At 34.7% G+C, this 13,808-nt stretch overlaps 1 protein-coding gene across 3 annotated transcripts in view; it reads right to left on the bottom strand.

The window, feature by feature from the left end:
• Positions 1 to 210: 210 nt before the first annotated feature.
• LOC136027424 (ralBP1-associated Eps domain-containing protein 2-like) overlaps positions 211 to 13,808 on the bottom strand; it is a 205,828-nt gene continuing 192,230 nt past the window's right edge. For all 3 annotated transcript variants that reach the window (XM_065704683.1, XM_065704684.1, XM_065704682.1), the window contains one exon: positions 211 to 6,623. In XM_065704683.1, the coding sequence (XP_065560755.1) occupies positions 6,467 to 6,623 (157 nt within the window). In that variant the 3' untranslated portion in view covers positions 211 to 6,466. The remainder of the gene's footprint in view (positions 6,624 to 13,808) is intronic.

Below are 13,808 nucleotides of genomic sequence, written 5' to 3' on the forward strand. Positions count from 1 at the left end.
GATTGTTCTTCGTTATTTTTTTAGTACTATTGTGTCGATACAAACAAAAAAGATTGATTAAACGATGCCATGCGACTACTTTAGAAAATCACAAAGCCCATGATGAGCCTGGACAAACATTATTGTTTACTATAAAACTTTTCTAAAATTATGTTCAATTTTTTTACTATTTCATTTAAATTCATTTATCAGTTTATTTACCATTATGTATACCATTATATTCAACTACAACACATTTTCCAGACTCTGAGAGTCCTATTTTTGCACTAATGAAGACTATTTCTACGTATATGAAAGCACACCAAGGTAAAAGAAATGATGGTAACAGCTGTAAACAAACCCAGGGTATTAAACAAAACTTGAAATCACTGTTCTTTTATGGAGCACTCCATTTTGTTTTAAAATTTCGAACACGATACCGAGTACCAATGAATGTTTTGACTCTGAAAACCCACTTTAAAGGGGATCTGAATTCATCACGAGAAAAACTATTAATTGAGAGAATCAAGTCACAATATGTGAGGATAGGGATGCAAAACCACTGGCACCAATAGTGTGGCTTGTGACGATTTCATCGAAAAGCAAAAGACCTCCACAGGGAATTGAACAATTAATTTGAAATGAAATATAATTGAAACTTAAATTTCGTTAAATCAGTCAATATAATGAACAATATAGGAGACCTTGCTTTCATAAGCTCTGTTTTATTAAAAAAAGCCTAATACCAGTTCGTTCCTCACCTTCTACGTTTTGTTAAGAAATGGCTTTATTTTTATTAACATCATCGTTGCTACAGTAGCATACCATTTCTTAGCTAGACTTAACTAGGCTAGACAGATAAGGAATCATTCCCTAATAAAACAAGAAACATTTGCTTGCAACTTTTTATTTAACTAAAACTAACATTATTCCCTAATAAAGCGTAAAAATTGAGGAATGAACTTACAGGAAGCTTTCTTGATAAAACTGGCCTCTAGAAAATTGAGCTGTTAGTAACTTGGATTAATTACTATTTCCAAAAACAATTAGATTCAAGATTTTTTGAGGATTTATTCGGTTCCTCTTTGCAGTAAAGATGGAATTTAGTGTTAACTGCAATAAATTTGTTTTTTTTTCGAAAACAGTATGGGGATAACTTGGATCAAGTGCTATCTCCAAATACAATTAGATGTAAGATTTTTAAAGATTTATTCGGTTCTTCTTTGCGGTAAGAATACAATTTACTGTTTATTCCAATAGTTTTTTTTTTTAAAACAATATGGGGGTAACTTGGATTAATTGCTATCTTCATATACAATTAGATTTAAGATTTTTTGAGGATTTATTTGGTTTCTCTTTTTGGTAAAAACATAATTTTCTGTTATCTCCAATAAGCCTGTTTTCCCCCAAAACCAAATGATGGTAATTTGGATTAACTATTATCTTCAAACACAATGAGCTTTAAGATTTTTTTGAGGATTTTGTTCAGCTTTTTTTGCGGTACGAATGGAAATTACTGTTTTCTGAAATAAATTTGTTTTTCCAAAAACAATACAATCGGCTTTAAGATATTTTGAGAATTTTACTCAGTTCCTCTTTGCGGTAGGAATAGAATTTACTATTTCCTCTAATAAGTTTGTTTTCCCCAAAAGCCAAAGGATCGTAATTTGGATTAACTGTTATTTTCAAATACGAAAAGCTTTAAGATTTTTTTGAAGATTTATTCGGTTTTTCTGCGGTAAGAATAAAATTTACTGTTTATTCCAACAATTCCTTTTTTAAAAGCAATATGGGGATAAATTGGATTAATTGCTATCTCCAAATACAATTAGATTTAAGATTTTTTGAGGATTTATTTGTTTCCTCTTTGTGGTAAGAATAGAATTTTCTGTTTTCTCCAATAAGTTTTTTTCCCCCAAAACCAAATGATGGTAAGTTGGATTAACTGTTATCTTCAAACACAATGAGCTTTAAGATTTTTTGAGGATTTTATTCAGCTTTTTTTGCGGTACGAATGGAAATTACTGTTTTCTGAAATAAACTTGTTTTTCCAAACACAAAACAATCAGCTTTAAGATATTTTGAGAATTTTACTCAGTTCCTTTTTGCGGTAAAAATAGAATTTACTATTTTCTCCAATAAGTTTGTTTTCCCCAAAAACCAAATGATGGTAATTTGCATTAACTTTTACCTTCAAACAAAATGAGCTTTTATTCGGATTTTTTTGCGGTACGAATGGAAATTACTGTTTTCTGGAACAAATTTGTTTTTCCAAAAACAATACAATCAGCTTTAAGATATTTTGAGAATTTTATTCAGTTCCTCTTTGCGGTAGGAATAGAATTTACTATTTTCTCCAATAAGTTTGTTTTCACTAAAAAACAAATGATGGTAATTTGGATAAACTATTATCTACAAACACAATGAGCTTTAAGATTGTTTGAGGATTTTATTTATGGAACTACTGTTTTCTCAAATAATTATTTTCCCCCAAAAAATATACATGTATATATGTATAACTTGGATTAACAATTATCTCTCAATACAATCAGCTTTAACATATTTTGAGAATTTTAATCAGTTCCTCTTTGCTGTAGGAATAGAATTTACTATTTTCTCCAATAAGTTTGTTTTCCCGAAAAATCAAATGATAGTAATTTGGATTAAGTCATCTTGAAACAATTTAAATATATATATATATATATATATATATATATATATATATATATATATATATATATATATATATATATATATATATATATATATATATATATATATATATATATATATATACATGTATGTATGCAAATATTTTTTTTGGTGATGGAAGGGAGGGGGTGGAGCAATTGTTTCGTCACTTCGTTTATTTTTATAAATCTCAAAAATGTTTTCCACAAAAGGAATTTCAAGGAAAAAAAGCGGCGTTAGAAGTAATAGTTTAAAGTTAAGCAGCTGAGTCAATAACCTAGATCCTGAAAGTCTCATTCACCTGGCTACAATTATTATTTTTCATTTTTTTTTTTAATATCAAAGGAAGTTTGTGTTGAAGGTGATGGTTTACCCTAAACCAAAACATAGATTTAGCAAAGAAACTTATATTTTTGTTCAAAGTAAATATCCCTTGGACTTGTCTGCACTTATTAATTGCCAGTTCTACACTCGCTGAAAGGGTCTGACCGACCAAGACTGCAGTTATAGGTGTTAGCTTGTGATGCTTGAAGTAGCTTTGTAGTTTGAGTTAATCCTGTCTCCAGGGCCGGATTTAAAGCTTTAAGACCCAAGCATTTTTACCACCCCGTTTTTGCAAGAATTTCGTGGAAAATCTCCGAAAATTTCGTGATAATGGAAACACTGAACAGAACACAGCTTAAGACCCAAAAGTAATGAAAGAGAGAGGTGATACCAAGCTCTCAGCTGCCATTCTTGAGAGAAAAACTGTATTATTTTAAAATCACTTTTCAGTGAAAAGGCAGCGCGACGGCAGAATGCAACTTCACAATAAATCACGTCATTCCGGTTTTGTTAAGAAAAAAAAATCCCTCGGTAATAATTTATAGCCCCCCCCTGGCATTGTGTACATCTAGGCTGGGGCCTACTGGTAAATCTGAGCCTGCTTATCTCTTGTTCAAATAAAATCACTGCTTATATTCTCCATTTTCCAGCCCTAACAAAATTGCCAAGTTTAAAAAAAAAACACAATTTCAAAAATAATCAATTTTTACAGCACAAGTTTCTCAATAAAGGGGTTGATTAACATTACTAAACAAGCTATCGGTTCAGCAATACAGTGTTGAAAAACAGAAAGAACAATTTGAAATGAATAAGAGACTTGTCTTTAAAACTGGGCTGATACACTAATGATCTGTCCAATAAATCAGCTAAATTTTGAATTGATCAGGGGCAATAACTAACTATATATTCCATTTATCTTAGTTTTTGTCGTATTTCGTTGTATTTCCTAAAATCTTTACACTAGTCTTTTTGTTTTCCCTATGAACGCCTACATTTTCGTCTTTGATCTTCAGTTGCTCGTCCTCTTCCTTAACTATTTTTTCTTTTTATTCTTATTTTCTGATTTTTGTCAGATTCTGAAATGAATAGGAGTAGCTAACTATATATCACATTTTCTTAAGTTTAAGTCTTACAGCATAAAAGTATAGGGGGAGGGAATAGGACAGGATCCCGCCAAAATTAGCCCAGAAGGATCCATTCTTGTCCAAAAATTAAAACACAGAAATTCTTTTCCGTGCTTATCGTGGTTGAATGTAGATAAGAGTGCAAATGATATTCACACTGAATGAAGAGAATATTTATTTTGAATATGAAATGAGCTTGGGCAGATCAGTTTTTCTGTGTTCTTTTTCACATCACTCCTGTCTATCACCTTAAAGCAGAATTCAAAACTGAAACTAGAGATGGAGATTTCTGATGATGAAACAAAATCTAAAAAATGTCGGCAAAACATAAGAAATAACTTCACTCGAAAAACCAAACGAATAAATAAAGACTGAAAAAATCACTGCCAAAAGATTTTGCAGATAAAGAAAACACAAGAGGTTAGAGCAAATTAGAGAGGTCTCTGGAACCGAATACACATATTGAACTAAGCTATGGAACGAGATTCATATATAACACAATAATAATATAATAAAAAATGGACCCTCTAATTTACCGCCACTTGTATGGAGGTAAGCTTCTTCAAAGTCAGTCCTTAGTAAAGAAAGGCAATATACTTTTCCTAATCTATAGATTGCAACAACTTGGTTTTCAAAACAATTCTGCTCCCAAAAAATTTATTTGTCTATTTACTGAAGTTGTCTGTTGTTATACACTAATGAATATTTTATTAGTTTAGAAAACATTGCTGCATTACGTCGGATTAACGACGCCTCTTGACTACAAAGGTCCTGGCGTCGACTCTGTATCTGCTATGAGCACGAATATAAAAAAACGCGGTACTTCCGTGATTATGCTATGTATATAGTGTATAGAAAAACATAGGCCTTTCAAAGATGGATAAGATTATTTGAAGACAAGTCTATTAATCAGAAATATAATTAATGTATGGAGAAATTGTAAATTATGTTCAAGAATTCTTCAATTTAATGATTAATAGAAAAAAAAGACAATTTTTAGAAGACTTGCACAACGGGTCATATACTTATAAAACTTTAAAAAAATGTGGCTTTCCTTTGCTATTATTTCCTTAATGATTTTTCTACAGATTTATGAAAATTTTGAATCATCAGCCTTCCGACGCAGCTTGAAAAACTGGCTTTAAAGAGCCCCTTAGCTAAATATCACCAAAACTGTCACAAACGATCATTCATCTCCACTTAAGCTCTAGAGGGAAGACGAAAAAGCCATTTTTCTCATAGATCTAGAAGTAACAATGGTCTAAAAATAAATGTTTGAGAAATAACCCAATGGAAATAAATGCTTGGGAAAAATCCTGATGGTAGCTATGTTTACTTTTAATACTACTAACAACTCACTGCTGTCCTAAGCTCCTTAAGGCCAAAACAGGTGCACAAACTCCTCCTCTACCCCAATCTATTCAAAGCTTTTCTCTTAAACTCCTCCCATAAAGTTCCGATTTCCATTAGAACTTTCCTTACGTCCCCTTCCAACTGTATTCGAGGACAATATACTTTTTGATTGGTTACATATGTATGTCCAAAAAGCCCAATCTTTGGCAGTCTGTCATCCTTTAACTGTTAATCTGTAACCATATAAACCCTTCTAGCATTACAGACCTAAGAAGTGGGCATACTGTTATATTATGCAAAAAGCTCTCAGAAGCTACCAGCAGAGATTTTCTTTCCACCTAGTTTAATTTTATTGTTCATTTGATCCTTTCACTGATGAAACTTTTTGACAATATTTTATGGATTTGGTTTTATCGTCAACCGTCAACCCTCATCAAGCGTCAGCTTTGAATTCTGAGACAATTAAAATTTCTATTTTATAACGGGGCAGGGCCAATACACTCTGGGTTGAGATAAAGCCAAAAGAGTCCCCATAAAAATATTTTGGGAACGATAGGTATATATCTCATTGAAGAATGACAGAAAAGAAGTTCCAGTAATAAAAGTACTTTGGATTGAGTTTAATAGTAGCCCGGGAGAGCTTTTGACGGTATTTGTTTTTTCTCTGGTTAATCAAAATACTTCCGAATGAGCTATATTCTAAATTATACTTTCTATAATTCTGTTCCAGATATCTATACTGATAATCTATTCCACATTATGTATTTAAAGTTCAAACAGACCTCATAGCAAATACATCACTGAAAACGTGTCAAATATCGAATTAAGCAATATCTATAGAGAAATATTCATTGATATCGCGCACCTCTATATTACAAGCTCAAATTAAAACAAAAGAAATCAATCAATAGTCCATTAAAAACAAGAAAAGAAGAGATGGCCGGCAGAAATTAATACTGACATTTAAAAATTTGTTTGTTCTAATAAAACGAGGGTTAGCCATTATTTTGTTTATTTAATCGCACTTCTAGAATCGATTTTTCCTCCATGAGTGTTGCCAAGTCGCTAAGTAGCTCTTTATGTTGACGCCGTAATGCCTCGCTCCTAGTTTGATGCTGTTCAATAATGGCGGCCAGAGAACTTCGCTTCGTCCTAAAAAAACATTTTTCAATTTAATAGGTCTTCGATCATAAATTTTGATTGTAATGAACACCAAACTTAACGAAGAAAAAGGAGATTCTTCTTATTTCATATAAGTAGGGTCACTTCCAAATTTCAATAAATAATTTCAATCCGAAACTAGAGATACTTCAATTGGTTTTTATTTAGTTTCATTTTAGAGACAGAGACATTTATTCCACCGAGCAACAGCATCAGTATTGACAACCACCTCGAGAAGTAAAAAACTTGTCCGAGGGTGTGGCAAACATACACTGAAATATTACAAGACAAAATAAATAATAAACAACTAACACAAATCGCACATCCTAATGGGCACCACAAACCTTGGGCACAAAGATTCTAAATTTACTATTATAATGATACTCCAACAGGTCAAACTCATTTGTTTAAACCCCCCCCCCGCAAAAAATCAAATAAAATTCACGTTTACTAATAAGGATTTCTCCAATTTTTATCTTGAAACAAGAAACATCACTAATATTTTTTAATATTCTGATCAATATGGTTCCAACTTTTAATCCCCCTATGAAGCATAGAAATGTTTGGTTTAGCATTTGGTCTTTAACGTAGCCATCACGTCAAAAACAATGGCTAACATGAGAATTTGTGGAAGAAGCTATTCAGCCAATATTAAAGGAAAAAATATCTGAAAAATTAGTTTATACAGCTATTTATTTGCGGAAGAACAATCCAGGAAGTCCAGGAAGTCCAGAAGTCCAGGAAGTCCAGGTTGAAGCTTCTGAATTTGATATATATATTTTAACGTTGTAACATTTTCAGTTGCAATTTTCATACCTTTAAGTCATTTGAAATGTTTATGGCCTCAAGAAAAGCAATAGTCCCAGAACCAGTGCAGGACGGGGACTAACACATCTTCTACACAAAGTCTACACAAAGCACTTAAGCTGGATTAGAACTGAAAATTAAGAAGTCCTGGAACTTCCACTATGAATGGAGGCTGGGTGCAATCCTGGGCACATCTTGGTCACAATATGGTTTTCCATACTTGGTGATGCTCTTCTATCAACAAGAGTCAAAATCCTGCACATGCGATCTCAAGTTTATTACCTCCAACTTATTATATTACTATGGGGAGGCAACCTATAATAGATAGCTTAGGTAGGAAGAAGTTTCTCAGCCGAAATAAGCATGTCAAAACAGACCGAACCCAGAAGAATTATCCATTAATCAGAATTTAGTGCAAATGCTGTGTCGTTTACTAGGCTATAATTTCCTCAAAGGACGCCACTCCTCAAGTTCACCCAGGATCACTCTTAGCAGTCACAGTTTTTGTTAGTATAGCTCGTGAAAGATCCACCCGGATGCCATGAGGCCACACAGCAGGATATCTCTGACAAGGACAGGAATGAAGAAAAGAGCTTATGATAAAGTAGAAATCCAAAACTGTCTCAAAACAGCAGTATAGCTTCGACCTTTTATAACCAGCCTATCCTCGTCAGGATTATATATTAAGTGTTGATGCTGACGATTTAACAAGAATTAAAAAAAGTATTATAGACAGAAAATAGTCTACATCAAGGAAAATAATCTTATAGAACCAATAACCAATAGAAAAAAAAAACCGGAAAGGCGGCTTGACAATATTTGAAATATCTACAAATTGGTTATATGATGGAAATTTTTAGTTGTTAATTTATCACTCAGGGCAAAGAAAAAGAATATGTTAGTCTTAGTGATCTTTGCATTAGTGCCTCTTAAAATCTCTCATGTTTCTTTTGTCAGAACAGAAATCAGCATTAACTGGATATTCATATTAAAAAGTAAATAGCTTAAAGGAAAGAACTAAATAAGAAAAACACCTCAAAGAAGTAGTCAAGAAAATAGAAGAAGACATACAACGATCAAAGATTTTCCGCAATGTGTTTGTGCCAAAAATGACAAGGGTGAGGAGAAGCCAAAGCAGTCTTCATCTGAAAATTTATCAAATGACAGAACATAGGACAAGCCACGCAGCACAAGCCCACGATCAATAAAAGAACTTTCGTCAACTGAGTGCTTTTTCTGTCAAATGAAGGATCATCGCATTGCCAATTACCCGAAGAAGTCTGGTGTGAAAGGAGCTACATCAGATTCAAACAGCAATATTGCATGCCTGAAGCAGACACACAACCCCAAGTCCGGCAAAATAGTTTAGCAGTCTAGACCGAAGTCCAGAGAAGGCTTGTCCTCACAACAAGGAAAACCGTAAAGTCAGATACAGACTGAACGGTTATCCTGTTTAAATCATCATTGATTCCGTCAGTGATGTAACATTGGTTCAAGCCGATCTGCTTCCCACAGAGGCCTGTGCCCTCAAGAGCATATGTAGTTTCGACTGTGCCTTTGATGACAAGCATCGAGCCCCGAATGCAGCTGTGGAGATCGAGCTCACTTCTCATAAGGTTCTACAGTCACTCAAGTAACGGATGTTAGCACCGTGAAACATTTGCTGGTAGATATCGTTCTTGGGTATGATTTTGAGGCTTTTGCCAAACCCATCCACTTTATAACAGTCGGTAAAACATCTGATCCAGCATCCAGGGCAGATCAAGCAGCATGAATCTTAAGTCGAAACTGACTATTCCGAACCTCACTTCGGAAACTTCAAAGACAGCCTCTCATAAGTAGCTGATGTTCCATCCCCCCAATCAAAACGTGAACTGAAACCTGTTGTGCAGCGTTTCGATGATTCAGCTACCGGTGATGTTCTGGTGAATTTGACAACTTCACATGCCATCACAAATGGGGTCTCCAGCAGGAGTTCATAAGAGTCAGACGTGATTTATGATGCCTCCAGTATTTTTGGTGTCAAGCGCGAGGAGTTTGCTACGCTACAGCAAGTCGATATGACGCTCTTTCGGCTTATGGAAGATGAAGAAGAAGTACAAGAAGTCAGCAAACCGCACAGATCTTGTGACGAGATGGTTAACATTGCAGGACACTCAAATTGAAAGAACCTTTCTTCCAGGTCTTGGTGCCCGAGCAGTCCCGTTCGTTGATCCTCGAGTTAAGGCATTCCTCTCCATTGAGTGACCATCTGGGAGTAAATGGTACTCTTGACCACATATCCGGACTCTTCTTCTGGCCACACAGCAATTCAGACATTGCTCAGTTCTGTAAATCATGTAAAGTTTCCAAATTACCTCCAGACGCCGCACTTTTGACAAAGTTCCTATGATCGATATCCCAGTCATCAAGCAACCGTTCGAACGTATCGCCATGGACGTAATAGGGCCACTCGAGAAGCCCAAAGCGGGACATCGTTTCAACTTGGTGATCGTCGACAACAGTACACGTTACCATAAGGCGATTCCCTTCCGTACCGTTACAGCCAGGAATATTGCAGATGAATTGGTCAAGTATGTCAGCAGATATGGTTTGCCTCATAAGATCCTCACAGATCAGGGAAGATCCTCACAGATCAGGACCAGAATTTCCTTTCAGCAAGAGAAACTCGATTGTGTGCGGACAGAAGAGAACTCAACTCAATAACTAAAGATGAGATTTATTCAATGACAAGAGAAGATGAGTTGACACAGAAAGTTATAGGTTATCAATAAATTACGATATTCGACTGCAGGTGCGGATAGTGTCAAATAAAACTAATCAAACAAGAAAGAGTGAAGTATGCATTGATTACACCCGTTGAATTGTCTGAATGAACAGTCTTACCATCTGGGCTGAAAATGCACCGTTTTCATTTCAAAAATCACGGAGGAAATGTTAAAGGATACGGGTTAACTGAGCCACTAACAGTGGCTGAGCAGCGTCGCGGCCGCTATTTTTCTACGCTTGATAGAACAAACAGCCTCTATCCTGCTATGTGTTAGTATAAATATTTGAATCTATTCTCGGTAATATAGTCTTCTTTGTGAGTGTGTCCTTCTTTCTTGTGTTTTTTTCTCTCTATTTCTTTTGTATTTTCATCTACTTCATATTGAACGCTTGAGTGAATTTTTGGACAATAAAGATATTGATTGATAGATCCGAATTCGTGAGAGCGTTTTTTGACGACATTTGCATCTTCTATATGTCACTTGGTGAACATCCTGATCATCCCTGCGCAGTTCTTGAGAGACTAAGGAAGCATGGCACTACCGTTGGACCAGGCAAGGCCAAGGTTCCTGGTGAAGTAGTACAGTATTTGGGGCATATCGTTGGTTCTGGACGTCTTGAACCTTTGTTTACCAAGGTCGAGGCCGTGAAATCTTCCCGGAAACCGAAAATGAAGTCACAACTGAGATTGTTCTTTGGTCTTACTGACTATTACCAGAAGTTCAGCAAGAATTACGCATCTTTAGCCCAGCCATTGTCAGATCTCACTAGAAAGGATATCCCGGACAGGATTCCCTGGCAGTCACATGACCAACAGGCTTTCAACGAATTGAAGATGGTACTTTTCTCACAACTAATACTCCACAGTCTAGATAATTCAAGACTGTTCAAACTCCAAACAGATGCAAGTGATTTCGTTCTTTCGCAAGGAGCCGTTCTTTCGAAAGATCTTGCCAACGGCGAGCACCCCGTCTTCACGGAAGTTGCAACCAAGGAGCGCAACTTCAGCAAGATGGAGAAAGTGGGCAGTAGAAAAACTTGAATACTGCCTTGAAGGTGTTTCTTGGTACAAAAGGGTCATCGTCCTCTAAAATGGCTCAACAGCGTCAAGTCAACGGACCGACAACTAGCAAGATGGTCAGCTGAGAAGCATCAATTCTATTTTGAAATCTAGGCTCCTCCTGGGAAATCCAATGTAACACAGACGCCGTGTCTCGAATAGTTTTGGATCCTTGATTTTCTGGTACGTTTCACTTGAAAAGGGGAGAGTATTTTATAAATGTCCCCATTTTAACATTTGTCCTACCATTCCCCATTATTCCAGTACCGTCGTAAGAGAGGAACTATTTAAATGGCATATAGATGTATTAAATTAGTATATTAAAAAGCATGAAATAATGTTAATAAACCCGATCTGTTTTGTTCTGCTGTTTTGGGACTTGGAGATATTAAAAGCTGTTAAGCAGATCTTAAGACTCCTTTACTTTGAGAGATAGAGAGTAAACATTTTTATAACAAATCATTTTTCTCAAAGCATTATTTTGCAGGAAGTCAAAACTTTGATGTAAAAAGTGGGTTTGATGGGGCAGTAGCCCTTCTCATATTTGAAGTACCTGGGGTACAGTAGAAATCGTTGAGCAATAAATACTCAACACACAAAGGCAACTGGAATGGAATAAAATGTATCTTTTACAATGGATCAAGAATGGAAGAGCTTTTTGTTTTGCATTTGCTTAAAACAATAAAAATTTCAGTTGAAATGTTTCTAAAGGTAATCGGTAAGAAAGACAATTGCAATCACCCATTAACTACATTTCCTATACTTGTAAATACTTCCAGTTAAGCATTATAAAATTAGAATAAAAGGCAGAGGATTGAGGAGGGCAGAGCCCCTCATATACAGAATAATTTCCGTTTGTTTTGAGTTTTAAAGTTGCTGTTTATTTTCAATACTGAACTCCTTCATTTTTTGTTTTTCCGTGTTGTCTAGATAAAACTTTATTGGCTATTTGATTCCGATTAATGGGGTTCTTGTTAAGTAAACTTTATATGATAAAATAATTTAAATAACCTCATAAAGGATTAATAATAAGTTCAATCTGCCCTCAACTGTAAAAAAAGAATAGTGATTTTGGTTGATTAATATTTTAACTGAATTTAAATACGTAAGAAACTTCTCAAATATCTCTTCTTCCCTTTAATACATCTGTCATAAAGTTTGTTACTACAGGGAAGGAAATTAGGCATTTATTTTAAAGTTGTCAAACTTTAATATTGGTGTTTAAACTCATATCTTCCAAGTTCAGCTAAAGAAAAAAAAAATCATGTATTCTTGACAGTTAGAAGTCACTTGGGGCGAAGTAAGGCAACACATAAAACTTTAACAACAGGAGATACAAGGTCCCCCACCACTCTTGAAAAGCAAGAAATTACCTCAAAATTAGACAGTTTTCCAAGAATTGATTGCTAAAATAAACTTTTTCCCTTGGTTGGTTGTCCTCCCCCCGCATCGATTAATTCCGTGTCCTCTCATTGCCTTTGCTTTACTCCTTAAGACAAAGACCAATAAAATGTTCTATATAACTAGGGATAGAACATAACCCGGCTTAATTCCTGATTTGATACAAAGGTGGCTATTAACCTCATTACATACACTAACTGCAGCAATATTTTTTTCATGCACAGCATTATTAACTTTAATGTATTTATCTGGTATAGCATACAAGCATACGACATTTGTTTAAGTTCCCTTATCAGGTGAATCAAATAATTGCTCATAATCTATTAAACTGGGGACTAAGGGAGTTTGAAGTCTTGGGACTAAGGGAGACTAAGGGGGTTTGATGACTTCAGCACTTCTTATTTATTAATCCAAGAGTCAAAATTTGATTAAAGCATCCTCCCCCTTTTCCAAAGTAACACTATTCTTCTCTTAAAACTTTCTCTACCGCTGTGGTTCCCAACCAAATTTGGTCCATACCCCAAAGGCATTTCTAAGATCCTTATGCCCCCCCCCGTGATATTAATTTTTTTTTATTCAAAATTTTATGTGTATTTAGCTGAAGGAAGCTTAAAAGGCCATTTCCTCGCTTTTTTTGCGGATTGTCCTCTAGCCATATTTTATACTAACTAAAGATATTATCTGCACAAAATACTTTTAGTACAATGCATGATTTTATTACATTGTTATCACGTATCTTTTTTACTCTAAAATGCATACGAGTTCTTGAATGACATTTACCATTTTCAAATTAGGCCCAGAAACAGTAGATTGAAAAGTGAGGCTCCTTTCTTCCAACAAATGTGGGGTTTCTTCAGAGATTCATATGGTGGAAAAAACTTCAGGGTTTTTTTTTTTTGCTTGGTTTTGTGTTTGAGAAAATAAAATTTCAATTAATGTATTCTACTTGTCCGCTCAATATTCTTCCAAACAAAAAAGAAAAAATATTATGTGTCCTTTTAAAATATTATAATCTTTATAATATTAAGTTATAATAAAAATGTTTCTATAATTTTTCTAATTAATCTATCCCTTCCATGTGTTTTTGTATTAGTCCAAAAGTTAGGATTCAATGAAGGACTCTGAGGTTAAAAACCTAA

The sequence above is a fragment of the Artemia franciscana genome, chromosome 5 (assembly GCF_032884065.1).
Source record: "Artemia franciscana chromosome 5, ASM3288406v1, whole genome shotgun sequence".
Classification (NCBI taxonomy): Eukaryota; Metazoa; Arthropoda; class Branchiopoda; order Anostraca; family Artemiidae; genus Artemia; species Artemia franciscana.